This window comes from Lepidochelys olivacea (genome assembly GCF_965140295.1).
Source record: "Lepidochelys olivacea isolate rLepOli2 genome assembly, chromosome: 2".
Classification (NCBI taxonomy): domain Eukaryota; kingdom Metazoa; phylum Chordata; order Testudines; family Cheloniidae; genus Lepidochelys; species Lepidochelys olivacea.
In genome coordinates, this window is record NC_140412.1 from 154186786 (window position 1) to 154212016 (window position 25231).

Sequence of the window (25231 nt, forward strand, 5' to 3'; positions counted from 1 at the left end):
GGGGCACCCTATATCCACACAGAGATTGTCTTAAGTGGGGCCATGTCTGTTGCCATTTCTACACTATGGAGCCTATATCTGCATATCTCCATAGAGTAGAATTAACGTAATCTGATAGAAGAAGCTCTACTGCAGCTTAGAAATACCACCCCTGAGAAATGTTAGCTAAGACAGCAGAAGCACTCTTCTGTTGGCATATTTGCATCTATAGTGAGGGTTTTGGTGGCATAGTTATGTTTGTTTTTTCTCTCAACACTCCTAGGCTGGCATAGCTGTGCCTGTATAACTATGTAGTGTAAACTAAACCTGGGTCTCCAACTGTAAGGGCATGCGATACATTAACCAGGTGAGATCCAACTAGCTATATTAGAGCTTATTCCGCTAGAGTTCAGGCAGCTCTGTTGCCTGTTTGAGGAATTTCCCTGTTTTGAAAATTTGTAGGGCAGCTGTGTGGATTAAGCTAGTTTACAGGACACTATTTCTTAGTGAAGGCTTCCAGATTGGATAACTGTTTTGGTAGGGCTGTCCAGAGCCATTAAATAGGACTCAGACTACTCACCCACAAGCGAATAGGCTACTGCTTGTTAGTAACCATGAGTGGAAGCCATCTGGACAGTCACTTGAAGCAAGAATGGTTACTTACCATGCAGTAACTGTGGTTGTTTGACATATGGTGCTGCGTAGATTCCATGACCCACCAGCTTTTCCTGCTATATCATTTGGATTCTGTATTGGCAAAGGCATTGAGGGACAGTTGGGCCTACTTATCCTTTATGCTCTTGGGGGAGGAGGGCATCTGGGGTGCATGCACGGCCCCAGTATTCGCTGCGGGCTGAAAGAATCCAAACTCATGCCCATGGGGTACATGCACACCAAGAATGGAATCTGTGTGGACAACACATCTCAGAGAACCACCGTTACTGTAAGGTAAGTAACCATTCTTTCACCAGGCCAAATGATGAAAATAGTCTTTAAACGCAGCAAAGGAAGCCATTGCAGTTTACAGTTGACATACTGCTTTCATGATTGCATCTGTTTTCTCTTGGGATATTTACCTGAGACATTAACTAATGAACGGGTATAGTGTTTCAGTATTTAATTAGAGAGCATAACTTTCTGAAACGGAGAATTATTGTTGGCAGAAACACACTTCTAGTAGAAACTTGTATAATGCTTTCTCTGTGGATGCTGGTGATTGTGGAGATTAATCATCTGTTAGAAAACTGCGTGGTTTTGCAACATGATCAGTGTTTTATGAATTCATATTTTTACATTACATAATTGCAAGTCAGAAAATAGATTTTTCAGGCTTCTTCCAGTCTTCAGCGGCTTCAGCAATTGAACATGAATTCTTCTGTACAGAATCAAGTACCACTACAACTGGCATTAATATTCAGAGCAGTTCCCTAGCACAACTTGTCAAATTAATATTTGTTACTTTCTGTCAAAGACAGTATTCTGCTGCACTCCTCACAGACTTTGTGAACTCAGATGTTTGTTTCTGTCTACGTGAGGCATGACAAATATACAGACACTTTCCTGTTAATATTTGGTGAACTACAAAGTAGTTGATGCAAAATAATTTAATTGGAAGTGGGATCTTTGTTCTTTCCTTTCAAGCCTTTTGACAGTAAATTTAGAATGTATATAGATGTGTATGTAGCTATTAGCTGCACTACCTTTTACAAAGATGAATCATATGGCACCTACGTTCCTTGCCACTTTTGACTGTATCCTGAGTGATTGTAATCAAATATTTGGAAGAACGTGGATGACTGGAGTTATGAGTGCTAGACATGTAAATTGCTCCTCCTATAGCAGTTAATGTATCATACACAATAGTTTATGAATGTTACTCCATATATCTATACTCACATATATGCAGTAACTGGACAGTTTGTGAAAATGCGTATGTCCAGATCCTTCAGAAAGACTTCAGCGCCTAAATAGTTCTGAGCTCAGTGAGACTACTCACATTCAGTTAATTGTGTAAATTTCTGCAGGGATCGGGCTGAAGTCTTATTGGCTTGAAACACTTCATCCATAAAGTGCCGAGCCACTGCAGATCTGTATGGTGAAGTATAGCCTGATTGAAGCATTTCAGTTTGCTTGACTAATGGATTTCAGTATATCAGAAGGGGGTGCTGGTTGCAAATAGAATATAGGCTATTTGTAGAGCCCTTCCTGGATGCATAAGTATGACACTAGTATGTGCAAGGGAAAATGGCTGGTGAGCCTGGTGCCTGCCTAAAACCTGTACACAGTAGTTTCATTGCAGTACTTCCTCAGTAGCCCAACAGATACAAAACTGTTTTATTGGCTATTTAAAATTCCCGTTTGGGGGCTGCTTATTCTTTACACTTGAGAATTTTTAAAGCAAAATGAAATCTACAAATCCGCTAGCTTGTGAGAATTCTAGCCGGGGCTTGACAGAATAAATGCTGGTTGGGCTATGGGGTCTCCTGCTTTGTTCCAGTGCTTGCATGAGCTTAATTTTTGTCATTAAAAATAAAAAGTAGGAGAGAAATTCTAACTTTCATTTTTTCCAGAGCAAAATTAAATCTGCAAGCTCTTGAGGGCAAAACCAAAATTTTGTTCATGTGTGAGGAAGAGAAGGAGCGAATATCAAGCAGCTGGGAGCTGAAGTGAGGAGATAGGATCTCCTATAGTTAGTAATAGGAAACAAGACAAGACAAAACGGAGCAAGCAATAGGTCAGCAAGACAGGTGCCACTTATCCCTGCGCTAATTTAGGCTTTTTTTATGTTCTCAGCTTTTTTCTGTTTTAAAAGCACAAAAGTTATTTATTTATTTTTGGGGTTTTTTTAGGTGAAACAATTGCACAACTTACAGATGTAACTAACTTGGATCATCCAGAATCTGATGGCCGGATAACAATTTTTACAGACAAAACGGGAGTAGTAAAAGCTGCAAGATTGCTGCTTTCTTCAGTGACAAAGGTGCTGGTGCTGGCAGACAGAATAGTTATTAAACAAATTATAGCTTCCAGAAACAAGGTACTTAAGTGTCTTTTGTTATTTCTGAAACTATATGTACTGGAGATGTGAGAGCATTTGATACCAAATGAGGTAATACTTTGCATTACACTTAGTATTAAAGAACTATGTGTTTTTCCTCTTGGGTTTAACTATATATATTTTAAGAGAAGAAACTGTGAAGCTTGTAAAAAAGTCTATTTAGATTCTTTATTTCATGAAATACTGAAACGAGACTTTAGGTCACATTTGCAAATAATTTTTACATACTTTGCTTTATATTCTCTTGTCTGTCAATATGGCTACATCTGTGTAATCTATTAGTGGTACTTATTAGAGTTGGGGTGGGAAGTTAAAACAAAAAAATTATATACCTTGTGGCAGTATTTAACTAATCTACCCAGTGTATGAAGTGTGGTGGTGGTTGGGCAAGTGTCTAAAGTTATTTTGGTGACTTTGAGCATTTTGTCAAAAGACTTGAGGTGCTGTTTTGTGAGGAGAAAGATGAGGTGGTGTATTAGTGTTCATTTACTTTGGTACGAAAAAAAAAATGGCTATTATATTTCCTGTTGGGTGCAAAGGATGGCTGTTGGTAAAATGGTCAATGAAAATCTCTTCTGTTGATCCAGCACGACCTTTTTAAACAGGTTTCCACCAACTGTCAGCAATAAAAATTATTACCTCCTCTACCTGTGTGTCTCGTATCTTGCGCCCAGTATGGCTACAACAACACTGCAAACACAAATGTTATGTGATTTAACTTTTTGAGTCTTAAATATCTTCAATTGGTGAAGTAAAAAAAAGATTTAGGAAATATACCTTAATTTTAATGTTGGTTGTTTCATATATACAATTAATGAAACTTAAGTGCAAGAAATAAAGCCACATGGTAATACTAGCTAGGGCTGTTAAGTGATTAAAGAAATTTAATTGTGATTGTGCGATTTAAACAACAATAGAATACCATTTATTTTAAATATTTTTGGATGTTTACTACATTTCAAATATATTTTCACTTACAACACAGAATACAAAGTGTACAGTGCTCACGTTATATTTATATTTGATTACAAATATTTGCACTGTACAAAACAATTATTTTTCAGTTCCTCATACAAGTACTTTAGTGCAATCTCTATCATGAATGTTGAACTTACAAATGTAGAATTAGGTAAAAAAAAAAACTGCATTCAAAAATAAAACAATGTAAAACTTTACATGTAAAACTACAAGTCCACTCAGTCCTACTTCTGGGTCAGCCAATCACTCAGACAAACAAGGTTGATTACAATTTGCAGGAGATGATGCTGCCCACTTCTTGTTTACAGTGCCACCTGAAAGTGAGAACAAGCGTTTGCATGGCACTGTTGTAGCTGGCATTGCAAGATATTTACGTGCCAGATGCGCTAAAGATCCATATGTCACTTCATGCTTCAGCCACCATTCCAGAGGACATGCGTCCATGCTGATGACTGGTTCTTCTTGATAACGATCCAAAGCAGTGCAGACTGATGCATGTTCATTTTCATCATCTGAGTCAGATGCCACCAGCAGAAGGTTGATTTTAATTTTTGGTGGTTTGGGTTCTGTAGTTTCTGCATCAGTGTTGCTCTTTTAAGACTTCTGAAAGTATGCTCCACACCTCGTCCCTCTCAGATTTTGGAAGGCACTTCAGAACCTTGGGTCGAGGGCTGTGTCTATTTTTAGAAATCTCACATTGGTACCACCTTTGTGTTTTTGTCAAATCTGCAGTGAAAGTGTTCTTAAAACGAACATGTGCTGGGTCCTCCTCTTAGACTGCTATAACATGAAATACATGGCAGAATGCAGGTAAAACACAGAGCAGGAGGCGTACCATTCTCTCCCCCCCCCCCCCCAAGGAGCTCAGTCAAAATTTAGTTAACCCATTATTTTTTTTAACAAGCATAATCAGCACGGAATCGTGTCCTCTGGAATGGTGGCTTAAAGCATGAAGGGGCATATGAATGTTTAGCATATTTGGCATGTATATACCTTGCAACGCCAGCTACAAAAGTGCCATGTGAATGCCTGTTCTCACTTTCAGCTGATCTTGTAAATAAGAAGCAGGCAGCAGTGTCTCCCGTCAATGTAAACAAACTTGTTTGTCTTAGCAATTGGCAGAATAAGAAGTAGGACTGAGTGGACTTGTAGGCTCTAAAGTTTTATGCTGTTTTGTTTTTGAGTGCAGTTATGTAACCAAAAAAAATCTGCATTTGTAAGTTAAACTTTCACGATAAAGAGATTGCACTTCAGTACTTGTATGAAGTGAATTGAAAATGTAGGAAAATATCTAAAAATTTAATACATTTCAGTTGATAGTCTAAGTGTGATTAATAGCAATTTTTTAATCGCTATTAATTTTGAGTTAATCATGTGAATTAACTGCGATTAATTGACAGCCCTAGTTAATAATTTAAAATTAGTAAATTTCTGCAAAGGTGAGCAGTATGATGCCATTGTTGCATTAGTGACAGTAACTTGAAGGATTCTATTTAGCAGATTCAACTATGCCTGCTCCTGCTTGGACTATTGATGGTCCTACTGCTGTCAACCATCTTTGGCAGTCAGATATGTAAATAAATGAGAATGTGATCTGCATGGCACAAGATACGAAGATAATTCCCATACTTCTTGCTTAGACTTAAACAAGATGAACTGGAAGTATTTGTACATAAGCTAAATGCTCTGTCTTATTTGGCAGCACAGAGACTTGATGGAATAAATCTCGTGACTAGTATATTGGTACAGAGAAGTATGAATTGTTCAGGAAGAACAGGTGCTGTAAAAGGGAGTAGGTGCTGTATATAGTCTTGATGTATAATGCACTTGATTTGAGGTCCAGAAGAAGGTGAGAGGCAGAGCAGTTGAAAGTCTCTGTGAAAAGATGTAAAAAGTTTATATATTAAAAAAAAAAGTGGGGGGTAACATCATGGTAGGGGTCTATTGTAGACCACCAAATTGGGAAGTGGTGGTGGATGAAGCATTTCTAGAACAAATAGAAATATTGAAAACACAAGACCTGGTTGTAATGGGGGACTTCAATTGCCCAGAGATCTGTTGGAAAAATAATACTGCAAAACACAGTATTTCCAGTAAATTTTCGGAATGTACTGGGGACATTTTTGTTTCAGAATGTCAGGAAGTAACCAGAGGGACAGCCATTTTAGACTTAATGCTGACCAACAGGGTGGAATTGGTGGCGACCGTGAAGGTGGAAGGCAATTTGGGTGAAAGTAATCATGAAATGGTAGCTTTCATGATTCCTAAGGAAAGGAAGGAGTTAGAGCAGCAGAATGAGGATAATGGACCTGAAAGAAGCAGACTGCAGCAAACTCAGAGAACTGATGGGAAGAAAATCTAAGGGAAAAAGTTGTTCAGGAGAGCTGGCAGTTTTTCAAGGAGACTGCATCATGAGAGTTTGCAGTTTTTCTTTTAATACAAAGAAGAAATAGGAAAAACAGTAAGATGTCAATATGGCTCCATGAGGTGCTCTTTAATGATCTGAAAATCAAAAAGCAATCCTACAAAAAGTGGAAATTTGGATGAATTGCTTAGGAGGATTACAAAAGAAGAACACAGGCATCTAGGGATAAAATCAGAAAGACTGCAGCACAAAATGAATTACACCAAGCAAGGGACATAAAAGGAAACCAAAGAGATTTAATACATTAGGAGCAAGAGAAAGGTGAAGCCAAGTGTAGGTCTTTCACTTAATGGGGAAGGAGAGCTAAAAATTGATGACCTCTAGAAGGCTGAGGTGTTTAATGCTTATTTTGCTGCAGTGTTCACTAAACATTAATGGTGACCAGATACTCAGCATAATTATTAACATCAAGGTGGAAGGAACACAAACCAAAATAGGGAAAGAACAGATATCTAAAGAATATTTAGTTAAGTTAGATACACTGGACCCTCGCTAGAACATGGGGTTCGGGATCCATGCGCGATACCGCGTTATAGCAGGGGCAGCGTTACCATGGATCCCAATTTAGATATTTAAATTTGGGATCCATTGCCGTGACCGTGCTATATGCGAATCCGCGCTCTAGCGATGTACGCTGTAGCAAGGGTCCGCTGTATGTTCAAATTGATAGGTCCTGATGAAATTCACCCTAGAGTCCTTAAGGAACTAGCTGAAGCAATCTCAGAACTGTTAGCAGTTATGTTCGAAAACTCATGGAGGACTGGTGAGGACCAGAGGTCTGGAGAAGAGCAGACATAGTACCAGTCTTTAAAAAGGGGAATAAAGAGGACCTGGGGCACTATAAACTAGTCAGCCTAACTTTGATACCTGGAGAGATACTGGAACACATTAACAAAACAATTTGTAAGCATCTAGAGGATAATAGGTTTATAAGGACTATTCAGCATGGATTTTTCAAGAACAAATCATGCCAGAACAACCTAATTTCCTTTTTTGGCAGGGTTGCTGGCCTAGTGGATAGGAGGGAAGCAGTACACTGGATATATCTTGATTTTCAGTAAAGCTTTTGACACAATTTCACATGACATTGTCATAAGCAAACTAGAGAAATACGGCCTATGTGAAATTACTATAAGGTAGATGGACAACTGCTTGAAAGACCATAAAAACTGTAGTTGCCAATGGCTTGCTTTCAAACTGTGTGGGCATATCTAATGGCGTTCCGTTGGGTCCAGTCTTGTGTCTGGTACTGGTCAATATTTTCATTAATGGAATGGAGTATTTATAAAATTAGCAGATGACACTATGATGGGAAGAGGGTTGTAAGCACTTTGGAGGGCAGGATTAAAATTCCAAATGACCTTGACAGATTGGAGAATTGGTCTGAATTAAACAAGACTAAAGTCAGTAAAGACGAGCAAAATACTTCAAATGCTCAACTACAAAATACAGAATAACTGTCTAGACAATAGTACAGCTGAAAAAAATTGAGGGCTTATAGTGAATCAGAATGAGTCATCAGTGTGACGCAGTTGCAAACAGGCTAATGTCATTCTGGGGTGTATTAACAGGAGTTTTGTATGTGAGACATGGGAGATAATTGTCCTGCTCTACTTGGCATTGGTGAAGCTTCAGCTGGAGTACTGCATCCAGTTCTGGGCACCACACTTTAGGAAAGATGTGCACAAGTTCGAGAGAGTCCAAACTGTGTTCCCTCTAAGGTGTGCGCCTGCAAGGCTGCACAGGAAACCATCAAGGGCCGCGCACCTGATTACTACAGGTGGACCCACAGGGTTGTAGCCACAGGGGAGTGTAGGGTGAGCTGGGGAATAGGGATGAGATGGAGGGCAGTAATGGGGGAGCATGAGGCATGGAGGTCTATGGTGGGGAGACACCTGGCCCCAGCTGTGGGGCTACAGTAAGGAGAGATGCCTCTCCCCCAGCTCCGGGGCTGCAGGTGGGAGAGACACCTCTCCCCCAGAGTCCCTTCTGCCCTTGATCTGAGGCTCCTGACAGTGCACCCATACAGGAGCTCACCCACACACAGTTCCACCAAGCTCCCCCTCAGAAAGTGCTCAGACCCTGCAGCAGACACGCACACAATCTCTGCTTTGCCTTTGTCCTCCTTGGCGCCCGATCTCTCTGGATATCACAATAACAGATGTAAGATAAGTCTTACAGGAACCTCTCTGCTGGGCTCCCCTAATCCTGTGTCCCGGACCCTGCTGGGTTTCCTTGTTAGACAAACGGTCCACTCCTGAGTCCTGGTCACTTGCGCTATCAAATCTCCTGGGCACTTTCTCCAGATGGAGAGTGCTTCACCTCTGAGAGATGTCCAAGTTTCCTTCCAAACACATGCACCAACCTGTCACCACATAAGCCCCGGCCAGCTCAGGTAGGCATTTTTCTTGCTCTCACTTTTCTGTAGCTCCCCAATAAATTATCCTGAGTAGTGCCATTCCTTTGTATAGGCTGTCAGGCCTCCAGACATTCCACATTTCAGATCTGGCAGCACCGAGGTAGGAATATATCAAAAATGTGCATTGCACATGTGTTGTTTATTAACTCTTTCTACCATGCAATTTTGCAATTGACAGACTTTAGGGTGTTCCGTTGTGGATTACAGAACACGCACGCACACATTGCTTCAGTTAAGGAGGTGTGAGAGTGTATGTGTTTAACTTGCTTTCATTCATCTGAGCGGTGCCTGCAATTATCTAATAACCTGTTTTATAGGTCAGACAAGAACTGTGAAGATAGGAATTGGGTAATTTACAAGAAACCTTTTTTTTCCCTAAGGGAGATCCTGAGTTACAGCAATTAAATGTTTCTGTTCTTTGTTCTGCGGTACCTCTGGTTACATGTGATTTATGGGGCTAAGCAATATTTTATCTGCCAAAAATATATACCTTTATTGCGTCTGAGCCACATCCTAAACCAAGATTTATACAAAACTGTAAAATACCACAATTTACTACCAGAGAAAAAATACCTTCAAGACACCGTGGAGTTTTAATTTCCTTTGGGTGAGGAATCTCAGTTTAGGTTCAGCTGTGCACTGTCAGCCACTAGTTTAAATTCTGAGCAAAGGGAACTGCAACCTGAAATATGGGTTGCACATTATATGATTTCATTGTTTTCTGTCCTTCAGAAAAGCCGGTTATGTTCATAAGACGTCAGTCTATGCATTTGCAATAGTGATAAGGAAGCCGTTCTAATATGATAAGCTTGAAGGGCCAAATTCTCAGCTGGTGTACAGCAGCCATGATGTCAATGGAATTACTTCGATTTACACAAGCTGAGGTTTGGGCCCTAAATGTCAGATTCCAGGAAATGTATATGTATGTTTTGTTTCTGTTGGTGGTACACATCTGCACACTACCTCGGTATTGGTGCTGCACATAACAAAATTCATTCTGCAAATAGATGGAAAAGTTAGAGGGAACACTGAGCCCAACTACCAGTAAGGGATGGTCTAAGGCAGTGGTCCCCAAACTGTGCGGCACAGGATTCCCCCCCCACCCGAGGGTGGCGCAGAGGAACATTTAGGGGGTGTGGAGGGGCAGGAAGGAGTGTCGCCAAGCCCTGCTCTGCTTATGGCCCCAGACGTGACCGTGGTTCCCGTCAGGTTCCAGGGGCGGGGGAGGGAGCAGAAAGTTTGGGGACCAATGGGCTAGGGTTACTTGGTCCTGTCTCAGCGCAGGGGGCTGGACTTTGATTTCTCAAGGTCCCTTCCAGCCCTACATGTCTATGATTCTTTAGAAATCTGCCCTGAAGTGTAGACCATTGGTTCTTAATGCGGGTGGGGGGCTGCGAGCCACTTCATGCGGGTCACAGGGCCCCATAACTAGAGCCACAAGCCCCAGCTCTCCTTTTGAGGCTAAAGCCTGGAGCGGCTGGCTGAATCCTTGAGCCTCAAGCCCAGGCACCCGCCATGAGGCTAAAGCCAGGAGCTATGGGGCTAAAGCCCAGAGCCACAAGCCCCGATGCTCCCACAGGGCTGAATAGGATGCTTGGACTTTGAAAACCCTTTTTTTAAAGTAGGGAAACTGGATCTTCTAAAACTTATTTCTTCAGATAGTAGGAGAAAAGGGAAATGATTTTGTTCTGAGAGGAAAGGGAATATAAAATGTTTATCCTTGTTGGCTTTCAGAACAAATGGGTCTCATATTTTAATTGAAACAGAATGATTTAAAATATTTTTCCATCTACAAGAAAAGAGCTTTTCTCCACCTTTTCCTTCATTTCCAACACTTGAAATAATGGTCTTACATGACCCAATTGATCTGTATATAATCCAAGCACCCTGTCTCTCAACTCATAGCATTTGGTAGTCAAATTTCCTCCTCCTCTATTTACCGAAGGAGCAGTTTTATTGCAAAGTTTTGTTAAAGATGAAATTAAGTAAATAATTACTATTCATTAATAGATAAAATGTAGCTTAATATGTAAATGTATGAAAATCTGCTTTAGAAGCTTCTGCACAACACTTTCTAAGCTTTTAGGAATATTCCTAATTTTATTTTACTCTGCTGCAGTTTTACAGGTTACAAATAGCCATCATAACTAATTTTCTTCAACATATTACAGGTTCTTGCAACAATGGAACAGCTAGAGAAAGTGAATAGTTTTCAAGAGTTTGTGCAAATATTCAGTCAGTTTGGAAATGAAATGGTGGAGTTCGCCCATTTAACTGGAGACCGACAAAATGTAAGTACTGATGAAAAGCTTCAAGGTTTATTTCAAGTAATTGTGACTTTTGGCTCTATTCAACAGTGGTGTTTGGGTTCTTTTTTAAAAGGAAAAATGATTGTGGTGTGACTACAAAAAAACAATGAATACTTGTATCCTTATCCTGCAGACGTTTCCAAACCCCAGTTTCCTTTCCCCTCCTCTCACTGGGGAGCGCCATTCTTAGCGCATCACTTTCCAGAAGCAAGGGGTGGAGCTATGTGAATAGCCTGCTCTGGCATCATATTACCAAATTGCCAGTATTTTATCATTTGAAAGCTGCCAAAACAGGTGCTTAACTCCATGTTCTTGTTACTTAATACCTTGCATGTAACGCAGATGAGCACCTTCACTGCAATCCCAAGGCACAGTCTTCTCAAAGAACAGCATCAAACAAGCTACAGATAAGTAGGGAAACTCCAGCCTGGAAACTACAGCTTTTCCTTTTCTCCTAAGTCTCACTGGCAGTTGAATCCTATGAAGGGACAGATATTCCCCGAGTCAGTGACACATTAAGGCTAAATATTGCCCAGATCAAATGAAGACTGTGATCTGTTTGTGTATTTCTTGCTGAAGTTACTGCAAAATTTTGATTCTCTTTGGACAATGTGGCCTGATCACTGATTCTGCTTTAATCCATCAGCAACTGTTTTGAAGGAATATAAGGAAGCCAGGCCTCTTTCCTGAAATGGTCGTTTTGTAGTTTGGGCTTCAATATGCTGCTGTCCCATAGTTTTATCAGGGGGAAACATCACTGTCGGTGTTTTCATTATGTTTAATAACACTAGGCGTGTGTGCAAAACTTTAGGTATGTTCATTGTTCTCAGGGTGAAATGTGAACATCTCAGAGAAACAAGGCACTGTTTCCTTTAATGTACTCTAGAGGCTTGACCTTGTGTTCTGCATTTGTTTAAGAGTTTTTAAGATCAGAGGGGACCATTATGATGATTTATCTGCCTAACTGCGACCAGTTAATTTCACTCAGTAATTCTTGCATCAAACGCATAACTTCTGGCTGATGAAATAAAATCTTGTCATAAAGCACTCTCCCTCCCCCCCCCTTCTTTCTCATTCCCCTCAACACTTGCTTAACTACTACAGTGATCAAGGCTGACTATGATTAACTGTGAACACTTTTCCAGAAGGTTAGTGAAAACTAGTTTGGGCGTATTTACACTTTTGCTATTCAGAAAACTATATAGTGATTGGGCTATTGAACATTACTTGATTTGTGAAAATTATTGTAGAATTATGCTAAGCGTAGTAGTAATTTGTGGGGGGGTTTTATGGCTACATCTTGTAAAGGGATCCACTCTGGCAAACCCTTATGCCCACAAGGAGCCTTGTTGAAGTCAGAAGTGTGTGGATGTGGGTGCAGTTAAAGGGTTGGGGCCTTAGTAGCTTGTTATTAGACATACAGATTAAACACATGTACTGTGTGCAGGAGTGTGGATGCTGAATTTCAAAAGTAATTCAGATCTTTTTTAAAGCTGTGCTCTACTCAGCTGCTACTAAAGACAAGTCAAAACTGTTTATGTAACAGTTATGAGCATGTAGGAGTCCTAATGGAACATTGCATCTCATCCTTCCTGTAAGGATGCTGAAAATGAACTGTTTCAGCTTTACTAGAAGCCAAATAATCTTAACACTTTTTGAGGAGGACCAGTTACTGATGACCATTATCAGAAATGGGTCATTTTCCTAATAGAGACTGTCCCTGCTCTAAAGAGCTTATAGTCTAAATGCACTTAAATACCAGTGAATGTTGGGGTAAAGGAATGCAACGGAAAAGCAAAATGATTTCAAAGATGTAAGTAGCTTTTGATTAGCATCACTACATTTCTATTTTTTAAAAAAAACAAACAGTTTCCTGCCTTTTTAAGTGTGTTCTAATTAAGTTTTCCCACCTTATTTTTTTTTTTAAGAAATTGCTTTCATATTTTTTATGTTGACAGGACAGTATTTACATAATGCTTACTAAATATTGGTAACTAACTGGAAAAGTTGTAAACACCTTTTTTTAAAAAAAGAAAGTTTTTAAAAACCCTGAAAGCTAAAAACAGAGTGGGGTTAAAATCCCTAAAGATACCATTATTGCAGGATTCTGACTGCTTTGTCTCAGCTCCCTGCTGTGAGACGGGCAGAACTCTACACTCAGAGCAATAAAACTTTGAAGAGCTGTGGCAGTGACCACAGAGCTCTACTCTTAGCAATTTTTAAGCCTGCCAGTCAGTTCTGTTACCTGGCCAGTGAAAGGATTCCTTCTGTAGCCTGCCACCTCTTTCTTATTTCTGGTTTTCCTTCTGATTCAATCCTTACTATATCATAGGAGCCTTCATTTCCTGCTAAATCAGGAATTATCTGGAAAGTTTCAAGGGTGGTGCTTAAGCTTTGTGGTGTTGCATTACCAGGAGCAAAGAATGATTGCCCTTATAAAGGGGGGATGGCGGCCCTTTTATGCTCCTAAAAATCTTTCAGTCTTGGTAGAGTTCTGCTTGCCTCACACTAGGGGTCTAAGACTAAAAGTGAGAATCGTGCAAGATAATATCAGAAAGGCAGAATTACAAAGATAGTGACTTTCCCTTATATTCTATGTGAATAAATTTTTCAGTAAAGTTAAGCTTCTAGCAATTGCCTAAAAAATGCCGACTACATAATGTCATTTGCTATAGAATCAGGCTCCTGAGTTTTAAAGGGAAGAGGTCTTTGTAGCTGTCCTGCAGAATTCCTAAGACTTCCTTCTCTTCTTTAATGCAACTGAGCAGCTGGAGAAAAGGAGGAGAGGTTACTTACCTGTACCGTAACTTGAGTTCAAGGTGGTTTTGTCCTGTGGTGCTCCACCATAGGATGTGTATGGGTCTGTGCACCTTCCACTGGAGATTGTATATAGCAGTGTCTACAGGTCTGTGCCTGTGCAATGGATTGCCTCATGCTCCCGGGTGAGGTATTATGGGGAGGCTTGGACCCATGGCCTGTTCAGTTCCTTCTCAGCTATGGTGGCTGGAAGACTCCACAGCAGGTAGGAAGGAGGGCAGAAAGGTAGAGCACACAGAGGGACAAAACACCTTGAGGAACTCCACGTTACTGTACAGGTAAGTAACCTCTCCTTGGAGAGTATGTCCCTATGGGTGCTTCACGAAAGGAGCCTCCCATGCGGCATGTCAGTGTGGAGGCGGGTGCTAAGGAGGCGAATTCAAGACAGTTCAGAGGACTGCATCACCAAAGATTGTCACCTCTGGATGCACGTCTGATCGTGTAATGTTTGGCAAACATGTGAACTGAGGACCGGGTTGCAGCCCTGCAGATTTCTGCTATGGTAGCATCTTAAAGGAGGGCTACAGAGAAGGACTGAGCCCTCGTGGAGTGGGCTGTCATTGTGAGGGTGATGTATCCCACCAGTTTCATAATAAGTTCAGGTACCATGTGATACCTACTCTGACAGCCTATACCCCTATATGCACCCCTTTTACAGGACTAGGACAAATTTTGTACAAAGTATGCCTTAGGAGGTATCATTTGAAAAACTCATAATTTGCTGATCATTATTGTCCTGGTAAAATGTGTAGCGACATTGCACGTAAAGTTATAGGATTCCTCTGTATGATATTACTAATACATGTTCCAAGTCTGGGGAGAGCAGCGACAAACCAATTCCCCAGAAAAAAGAAGGCTAACCAACGCCTCAGCCAGGCGTCCTCAAAATCAAATGGACCGTCAACTGGTTAAGTGGCTGTTCTTTGGCAGGAAGGAAGATGTGGGTGAAAATCTACATCTTGACAAAGAAACAGCTTGGGGTTCCCATCCACACAGACATGCTTTCTCGTGAACCTCTGCTGGTGATGATTCTTGAAGAAGAGAAAGAACTATAAAAGGAGATGCCCCAAATTATTCCTCCCTTTCTCTCTATCCATGGCATCCACAGTACCTGAAGAACAAAGGAAACAGCTTTGGACTGGAGTGGAATCCTGTCTGAAAGAAATTCAGCCAGGTAGACTGTTGGAACATGTAGTGAGAGAGACTGCTTTTAATTCACTTAACTTGTCAAGTTGGGCATTAGTTGTGTTTTACTTTTATTTTCTTATGACCAATTCTGACTTTTATGCCTCATTACTAGTAATCACTTAAAATCTATCCTTCTGTTGTTAATAAACTTGTTTTGTTGTTTTATCTAAACCAGTATGTCTGGATTGATGTGTTTGGGAAACTTCATTTGGTATAACAGGATTTGTGCATATCATTTTCTATTAATAAAATGACAGACTTTATATGAGCTTGTATTGTCCAGGAGAGGGCTGGGCAGTACAAGACACACCTTTCTAGGAGAAAGTCTGGGACTGAGAATTTGCTGGTGTTGCTCTGCAGTGTAATTCATTAGTGGCTGGCCATAGCACGCACACAATATAACTGGGAGTAACTTACATGCTGGAGGCTGTGCGCGCACAGACAAGGAGTGGTAGCTCTCACAACAAAACAGTGTAAAAGGCATCCCAGGTTGGAGAACTGAGGGGGGACAGCTATTCATCAGTCCAGATTGTACCCTGGGTAATGTCAGTTTGAGTGGAAATTGGCCATCCATTCATCTTCTTGGTAAAGGACACAAAAAGTATGAGCAAGTCCTAAAGGTCTTAGTGCTGTCAAGGTAGATGGTGAGGGCCCTCACCATCTAATTTGTGGAGAATATCTTCCTCCCTTTAGGTGTGGGGCTTACGATAAAATACTGATAAATGGATCTCTTGTGTGATATGAAATTTCACCCAGACTTTAGGAAGGAATCGAGGATGGGGGCGCAGCATGCCCTGGTCTTAGTAGAAGATGGTGTGTGGTAGGTCTGCCATGAGTACCCTTAAATCACCCATTCTTTTGGCCAAGTTGATGGCAATCAGGAATGAAGTCTTGAGATAGGAGAGTGAGCAGGTAGCCATTGACACAAATGTGGGCCATTTCTCAAGGCGTTGAGGACCAGTTTGAGGTTCCATAGAGGTACAGAGTTCTGGATAAGAGGGAATACATTGTATAAACCCGTAAGGAATGTTGCCATGGTTAGACTGGCAAAGACTGAAACCCCTTTGATAGGTGAGTAGAAGGCTGTAATGGCAGCCAGGTGTACTCTAACTGAATTAATTGACAGACCTTGTGCCTTGAGGTCCAACCGGTAATATAGGATCACTGAGAGTGGCGCTTCTGACTCTTGGCAAGAGTGGTGACAGTACCAGGAATGAGTGTTTTCACTTTTGCAGATAAGTCTTACAAGTAGTCAGTTTCCTGCTACACAAGAGGACCGACAGAACATTAGCTGAGCAGTTCAACTCTATGCCCAAGAACTGCTGAGGAGCCATACTTTTAGGCTCAAAGATGAGAGATTCGGATGATTCTAGGTGCTGGGACTCTGTGACAGGAGATTCCCTCCCCCAGTCCCTCCAAAGGGAAGGCAGAGAGGCATCACCACAGAGATCTGAAGCAGATCCGAGTTCCACACTTGTTTCAGCCACGAAGGTGCAATCAAAGATAGGGCAATGGCTTTCTTACATCAATTTGATTGAGGTCCTCAGGATTGGAGGTGTAGCTGTGTAGGCATAGAGCAGGATGCAGGACCAAAGTAGTAGCAGGGCATCTCCCATGGAGCTGTGGCTGCATCCTTTCTTGGACCAGAAAAAGCAACATTGGTTGAGGTTGCAAAGAGGTTTACCTTCGGGAGGCTCAGGTGTGACCGATTCTGTGGAAAAAGGAGCTGTTGAGCTCCCACTTGTGGTCCTAATCGGAGCTCCTGCTCACTGAGTCTGCAACTATGTTCTAAAGGCCCTGTAGATAAACTGCAGAACTTTCTAAGTGATGGAAGAGACAACAGTTCCACAGCCTTGGTGGTTCTGCAAATAAGAATTGGGATCTTGCTCCCCTTCTTTGGTGTATGTAGTATATAGCTGTCTTGTTGTCCAATATTACCCTGATAGAAGGGCCTGCTGTGTCATGAAAGAAGTGCTGACATGCATAGAGACTGCTCTTTGTTCCCCATCAACATTCTGGAACTATCTCTTATGGGGACCCATTTGCCCTGTGCTCTGGCACCCTATTCATGCCCCCCCCCCCCACCGAAGAGAGAAGCATTTGTGAGAAGAATTTTCAAAAGTGGTAGATGTGAAAATGGGATTCCCATTCAGGGGGTGTTTCCACTGTCTGAGAGAGTCTAGTACCTCTGGAGGCACAGTGATTCATTTGGAAAGACTGTGTCTGTTTGAGGTGTATGTAGGCCTTGGCCAGGCCTGAAGGCATATGAGATGCAGTCGTGCATGTGGTATAATGAACATGGAGGCCAAAGTGTGACCTAGGATTGTAGACAGGCCCTTGTAGTTGTTTGGGGGTTGTGCTGTAGAGCAGAGTTCAGGCTGGATGTAGTGGAAAATCTGTCCTTGGGCTGGTAGAGCCTGGTGGTTAGACTTCATCAGGGCTGCACTAGACTCCCTATCTGCTGGACAGTACTGTTGGGATATTTTAGGGTTAAGTATAACAATAAGCTGCTAATGTGCTAACGTGGCATTAGGGGACAAAGGCATATGTAGGCAGTATTTCTTTGTCTAATATATAAATTGCAGATTCTTTTCTTCTCTGTTGCTTGTAAGGGTTGATAAGGATGCAGCTTTAGGAGAAATGCCCTTTCTGTGAAAGAAGGTAAAAGAAATGTTATCTTCCCTTCTGTTCCTCCCTCCCCTGAGAACTGCTCACGGCCCCTTCCTCCCTCCCTGAGAACTGCTGATGAGGGAGATTTATGGCAACAGATTATTGCAAAGAAACGTATCTTCAAGGTAAAAGTGTCTGGATGAAAAGTGTAATGCTATGAGTAATATATAGGGGTGGGTTTACTAACAGTAGGTGTTTGTTAAGGGTTTTTGGGGTGTTGTAGCAGATGTAGGCGTGTACATACTAACCTAAACAAAAAGTGTGCTGTAACTAATTCAGTGCTTACTGGACAATTGGGTCCAGGGGAACAAGTATCTCAATAAAGAAGCCTGTACTCATATCCGGCTCTGGGTCGATCTGCTGCTGCTCCTCCTTCTAACTAGTATTAACGTAGACTTCTTTTAGATTGATGCAGAGGCCCAGAAACTGAAATAGGGCTACAGCCTTGGTTGTTACTGACTGGGCCTTGTAGGTAGAGTGGCCTCTGAGGAGCCAGTCGTCCAGATACGGAAAAAATGTGATGCCCCACTAGCACAGGTGAGATGCTATTGCTGAGAAGACCTTCATAAAGACCCTCAGGGCCACAGATATCCCAAAGGGAAGGACACGGTATTGGTAATGTTCTGAGCCTATTGCAAAAAGCAAAGAATGCTTGACGGAGGGATGACTAGACACGTGAAAATAGGCATCTTGGAGGTGGAGGGCAACGAAACACCCCCTGGAACTATGGGTGGGATTATGGTAGCTAACATCACCATCCTGAAGTACTGTAATAGGATATAGGTGTTCAGATTCCTAAGATCTAATATCAGCCTCCAACTGCCACTTTTTTGAGAACCAGGAAATGTTTGGAATAGAACCCCTTTCCAACAAATTGAGAAGGAACTGGCTTGATTGCCCCTAAGTGCGGGAGAGATTGGACTTAGTGCATTAGAAGATCCTTGTGAGAGAGATCCCTGAAGAGGAAGAATGAAAAGGAGGCTGGACAGGACAGAATGGCAATGAATGGAGTATCTTGTAGTGACCACCCCTAGAATCCACTTGTCTGTGGTGATAAACTCCCAGGCATGTAGGAATGGAATAGGCAATCTCCAGAAGGAGAGTAGATGGCAGAATGGTGCAGTTAGAGGGTCTTTATGAAAAGATTTTTTGAGGCCCTTGACCCTATTGTCAAAATGATGACTTAGAGAAAGATGCAGGCTGGGTGGTTGTAGAGGAGAGTAATCCTCTTCTAAGGGTCTTTGTAGATCTGTTGCAGATAGTACTAGAATGGTGGCTAAGGACTGTGAAGCCATGTCAGTGTCACTGAGAGTAGTCTGCAGGGAAGCTTTAACAGTCAACTGACCCTCTGAAATGAGGGCTGGAAATTGTTCCTTTTGGTCTTGTGGCAGTTCTAGAAAATGAGCAAACTTTGTATAGTTATGTAAAATCACATTTTACTTATCAAGGTCAGGTAGTTCGCAACTTGAAATTGATGAGCAGCTGACAAATAGCTTTTCCTACTCTGGAAATCTAGGTGATTAGACACCTTCTCAGAAGGAGGGAATCTGGAGCGAGCTTGACAGTCATTGACCATGTCTACAGCTAAAGAGTTGAGGAGCAATGAGAGAAGAAATACTCCATTCCCTTGACTGGAATGTAATATTTTTTTTCCGACTCTTTTAAGTAGATGGGATAGTGTCATAGATTACATGCTGGTGATGACAGTGCCTCATTGATGGGTAGGGATATCTTACTCTGCGGGGGGGATGATATGTAAAATGTCCACCTGGGAATGTTGAGGCTCCTGGACTTCCTCCAATGGAATCTGGAGGGATTCTGCTGACCACTTCATTAAGTCCTGGAAGGCCCTAAAGTGATCTTCATAAGAAGGCCATGGCAGCAGCAGCATCGTTGCCTTGTCAGGGATAAGGAAGACTTGGGTGAAGGGGGTGACCCTTCATTTGGTGCCTCTCGCTTCTCGTGAGTCTTCTCGGGTAACAGGGAAACGTTCAGTACTAGTGGGCTATCTTGCAGTGCCAGTGGCTGTTGCAGTACTGGCAGGTCTTTCTGTTGTTTTTTTGTGGGCTGGTACTCTGTAGATTGGGTGCCATAACCTACCCAGGCTTTCCAGTAGTCCCACTGAAGAGGTGGATGGGGAAGAATCCCCACAGGTATTTGTGCTCAGGGAACCTAGGGCATCTGCTTGGCTCTAGAAAGTCATCTTCAGGGTATGTCTCAAGAGGCGTAGTGTGGTAGGTGTTGAGATAGAGCCCTGTATGAAAACCTCAGAGTCTGAGGATGTCATTTTCCGAGTTGAATAGTGAGTCTTTGGGCATTGGTGTCTGGTACTCGAGGCAGAGAATCAGGTCTTGTTCTTGCGAGTAAGGGTCAGTCACCAACTGTTGAAGTGGCATTGAGGAAGAGTCTCTTACCGTGCCCTTTAGGAGAGAGTACTGCAGTTCATCTGAGATGAGATCCTTGGGAGGAAGAAATCTGGAGGGCGTTGGAGGGCTATGATAATGAGCAGTAGGAGCCTGAGGTAGTACCAGGTCCTGAAATGGGGATGGCTGCAGTGCTAGAGATGCATGTGGTATTGGAGAGGTGGATGAGGTGATGTCTCAGTGCTTAGAATGGTTATGTCAAGAGGAAGATGGATCAGCAGTTGGTCTGAATGGGGTCTCTGGCTCCAAGAGGTTGTCTGTACCAGTGCCCTTGAAGTGGTCTTCTTAAGAGTCTCTGGTTTTAGATGAATCTCACTGCCTAGAGGTGTCAGATGGTACAGAGGAAGGTTCCTCTTGGTGCTGCTTTGTTGATGACTTCTCCAACTGAGGTGACAGCTAGGCCAGGGGTCTCAAACACGGGGCCCACAGTTACTTCCTGCGGCCCACCATAGGCACTGACTCCACTGGCAGTCAAGCTTCAAACATTACTGAGTGTTTATATTTTATTGAAATCCCTCTTTGCATTACAGTTTAAAAATGTTAATACATTGACTTTTAATAACATACTATATTACTCTTCATTTTTTACTATACTTTCGTATCATTGTATGAAAAGGTTTCAGTGATGCAGCCCTCAGGCCAATGTACTAGTCCTCATGTGGCCCTCATGGTGATTTGAGTTTGAGATCCCTGATCTAGCCGGTACCAAAACCTTGGTACTAGAGTCAGCTGGAGCCTGGGCTGTACCCATTGTGGCACGCAAGGTCTCCCTTGAGTCTGCTCTAAGAGGTGACCTACTCATCTTTCGAGAGTCTTTGGTGGGGAAAAAGGAGTTTTCTTCTCTCAGTGGGCTTCATCTCTGAAACTGCCCCAGAGCACTTGAAGTCACTGGTATGGCCTGAGAGGTTGAGCCCGGTGTACTGGGCGGGGGAGAGGGAATTGGACTCCGCCGGAGATAAGGAGCATTCCGTTAGGAAGAGCTTGAGTCTAGCTTCTCTATCCTTGTGGGACCTGCCCTTAAACTCCGTGTAGACTTTGCATTTGGATGGGATGTGAGGTTCTCCAAGGCCCTGTAGACAGCTGGAGTGCCTGTTGCTGTGGTGAAAAGATTTGTGGGCAGGTTTGGTAGGGCTTGTACCTTGAGGCCTTGGACATAGTCCAGGGAAGTGCCATAGACCACAAAGCCTGCAAGGTCAAGAAATTTAGGGAGGGGGAAATCCCCCAAGGACAAAATTGTGCTACAACTAAGAAAAATTAACAAAACTGGAAAAAATAGTCATTGAAGCAAATAAGTAAGAAAGGTGAAAACGCATCTAGGAAGCAGCATTCTGCAGTTGCTCTATTTGCTCAATTGTTCAGGTGGTTGAGCAGGAGTTGGAGTGGTGGCGAGTCTGCGCCTAGCTATATGCCCTTGCCTGGAGCACTAGGTGCTGCACTGTGCAGGCATAGACCTGTGGACGCTGCTGTTTACAATTTCCAATGGAGAGTGCACAGGCAAGTGTACAGCGTACGGTTGAGCACCCACGTGATCATCTGCTCAAAGAAGAACTTAAGAGTATTTGAGCTGGAGTGATGAAAGGGCCCTCATTTCTTTAAAGATTAAGACACTATGCAACTGAGTTCTGCTGGTGTGTGGAAGACCTTTTTCATCTTTAACTCTTTGCTCTTATAATGACTTCAGTGTGTCTGGAGCATCTTTCCTCTCTCCAGCTTATGTCCCTCAAATTCTCTCCTCTTGCAGGGCTTACTTTCCATGGGTTAAGTGACACACACCCCTCTCCTGGGAACTTCCTGACAAATTTCTGCTGTTATTGAGTTCCTCTCCGTACAAATAGATTGGTTTCTAGCTAAGCCACTTAAGTGTTTCATCAAGTAAAATTTTATGCACTTAATATTTTAACCACCAAGGTTGTAATTACGTAATACTATTCTTTTTAAAAGAAGAATAATTTTATAGCCTCTTCCTTTATGAAGATTTCTCATTCTTTGGTTTGCGAGTTTTTCAAAGGTGATCTAACAAAAAGGTAGTTGGTTTATGCTTCTTATTTGCTTTATGATGTATTGAGGATCTGATTTCTCCCTCTACCTTTCACTCTCACTTCCCTGCCCACCATTTTATTTTGGGATGGATTTTTTTGCTTAGTTTTTACATTAAAATGTCATATCTTGCCTTCCTGTTTATTCAAGAGGACTCCTTTGGATTAGCAAATTAAAGGAGTGGGAACTTTCTTAGGACATAGCTGGAGGATCTGGGATATTGAATGTATCGGAGACCTTTTCTTCCACGAGTTTGACTCAAATGGATGTTAACAGAAATAAAATATAGTTTTCAAATAGTCTGACATAAAATGTCTTTCCCTTCAGTTGCTCAGGTTTCTTCTTTTGTGTTTTGTGATGTCATAATTCTGCATGTATTCTAGATTTCCAAGAAGTTATCTGTTGGATAGACTGATATTTCAAGACTCACACATCATAAAGTAGCTGGAAAAAAAAAAGACAACTTTTAACTTTTTGTTGGTTCTTTTCTTTGTTTATAAGCAGCTAATTTCTTCAGCTATCATCCAAGAATACTCAGTGTTTTCATTTCCTTTACATAGGATTTAAAGGATGAAAAGAAAAAAGCTAGAATGGCAGCAGCTAGGGCTGTCCTTGAGAAATGCACCATGATGCTTCTAACTGCTTCAAAGGTAAGGCTTCTCATACTTTACTCAGTGTGGTAAACCACAGATTATAGTAGCTGGTGGGAATAACATAACCCTGTTTCCCCAGCTATATTTATAAAGATTGCAACAAAAGAAATTTGAACATAAAATGATGTTGGAGAGAAGCTTTTCCATGAGTAATGCTAAAAATGTTGCCATATGCAATCGTGAGTTAATTGAGGGAATTTGCAATAACATTACACATTTGTGCTTTAGGCTGGGTATAGAAATGAGTATTTGTTTCATTATATTACATGTGGACTTTTGGGTAATATGTTAAATTTACTTTTAAAGACATGTCTGAGGCATCCTGACTGTGAATCTGCTCTTTTAAACAAAGAAGGAGTGTTTCACCGAATGAGATTAGCTTTGGAGCAAGTAATAGAGATTGTAACTGACTCTAGACCCAGTGGAGAGAATGAAATGGCCCCCATAAGTATATATACTAGCATCAAAGAATTCAAGGTAAGGATAAAGACAGTATTATTATTCTATGGCTTAAAAGAATTTGATTACAGCATAAATTTCAAAAATACATGTGTACACTAGGAAACTAATTTCTCTGCATCTTGAATGAGTGGCAGTTTCCAATGTCAGCCTTGCACAAAGCTCCCAGAAGTTCATTATAGTTTGAAAAAAGATGGTTATGGTTTGTCTGATGCTGCCACTGCACATCATCCTGCTCGTATTCCAACCACTTCTAACACGTAGGGGAGTAGATCAAAATGTATTCAGCTCTATATGCTATGTTGAAGTGCTGTTCTCAACTCTCACTCCTAGGCGGCCCAGATAGTAGGGTATGTCTACACAGCACTAACTCAGGGCTTGGCCTTAAACCTATGTCAGAGCCCGGCCTCTGTCCACACTGAAATCATTCACTCGGATTCACAGACCTTGCTGGGGGAGGGGGGTGTGTGTCAGAGCCTCAGTCCCCCTTGAAATGATTCAAAGCCTCAGGCATTGCTATGTGGCTGCTAGGTCAAGTCCAGGTTGCCAGATTCAGAATCCAACAATGATATCCCACAGTCCTCTGCGGCTGTGCTTCCTAGCCCTTCAATCCCAAAGCTTTCCACTCACTTCCCAGGAACTGAAAGCAACGTCCTGGTTCAAATGCAGCTGTTTGGCATTTAACCCTTCACTTCCACATGGACTGCTCAGCTGAAAACACAATCAATGCCAGCATGTATTTGAACGGCCAGCAGTAAGATCAAGTCCTGCATCAAGCACATTGCCAGCTGGCCTGAGAAACAGAGCTGGATTCTAGTAAAACTCTAGTGCAAGGAGAGCAAAACATTCAACTTCATCAAGAGCACAAGAAATAATCATGTCTACGAAACTGTATCCAAGCAGATGGCAGTGTTGGAGATCAGGGGGACAACAGAACAATGTAGAGAGTGAATAAAGCAGCAAGTCAACGATGTTAACGTTCCATTCCAGGACCTTCCTGTAGCTACTGAGGTGTGTAGCTGAACCTTCTTTTGCTAGGTCCTCTGAAATGAGGATATGGTTTCATAAGCCATGGCAACAGGTAAGTGGGATCTCCTAGAATAACAGTAGGGACAGTGACTCCATTTATCAGCATGTCATTCAATGGGAATAATGTCCCAGCTTCTCCATGACCCCGGCATCATGCACCATGCCAGCGCATGCAACATTAATGTCCATGAATCTGCCCCTGTGGTTGACCAGGGCCTGAATAACGATGGAGTAGTACTTTGTGGTTTATGTACTCATGCTTCCAGTGTATAATTTATAGGCATGAGTCCCTCTGTGGTCCCGGCGCAGATTGGAAGACTCATTAACTGAAAGCCAGCAATTATTTCAGGAACATTTGTAATGCCCATCACCTTTGGGTACATCCTCTGCTCAGAAATCTCTGCCACAACAATCCTCACAATTGATTTGCCAATTCCAAACTGTAGCAGTCTGGGGTAGCCAGCATACCTATGGCTATAGCGACCTGTGTTTGGACCAGCATGACCTCTGTTATATGGGTGTCCTGGTGCTGGAAGATAGGGAAAGCTGATCACAAACCTCCGGAACATCTGCTTCTTCATGCGAAAGTTCAGGACCTGCTGTTGGTCATTCCCATGTCCACATGACAATGTGATCCCACCAGTCTGTGCTTGCGGCCCTTCTCCAGAAGCACTGGTATAAATAGGGGAAATCTGCGGCTAAGGCAAGAGGCATAAGCAGCATCAGCTGAGTTGTTACTGAAATGACAGTACCCCTATTTCCTCTGGCTGCTGGGAGTATATGGACA

The 25231-nt window shown here is 42.1% G+C and overlaps 1 protein-coding gene across 2 annotated transcripts in view; it reads left to right on the forward strand.

Annotated features, from left to right (window-relative positions):
* CTNNAL1 (catenin alpha like 1) overlaps positions 1-25231 on the forward strand; it is a 138566-nt gene that overhangs the window by 37646 nt on the left and 75689 nt on the right. For both annotated transcript variants that reach the window (XM_084620180.1, XM_084620179.1), the window contains exons 3-6: positions 2829-3016; positions 11031-11150; positions 22864-22953; positions 23263-23433. In XM_084620180.1, coding sequence (XP_084476306.1) covers positions 2829-3016; positions 11031-11150; positions 22864-22953; positions 23263-23433 — 569 coding nt within the window. The remainder of the gene's footprint in view (positions 1-2828; positions 3017-11030; positions 11151-22863; positions 22954-23262; positions 23434-25231) is intronic.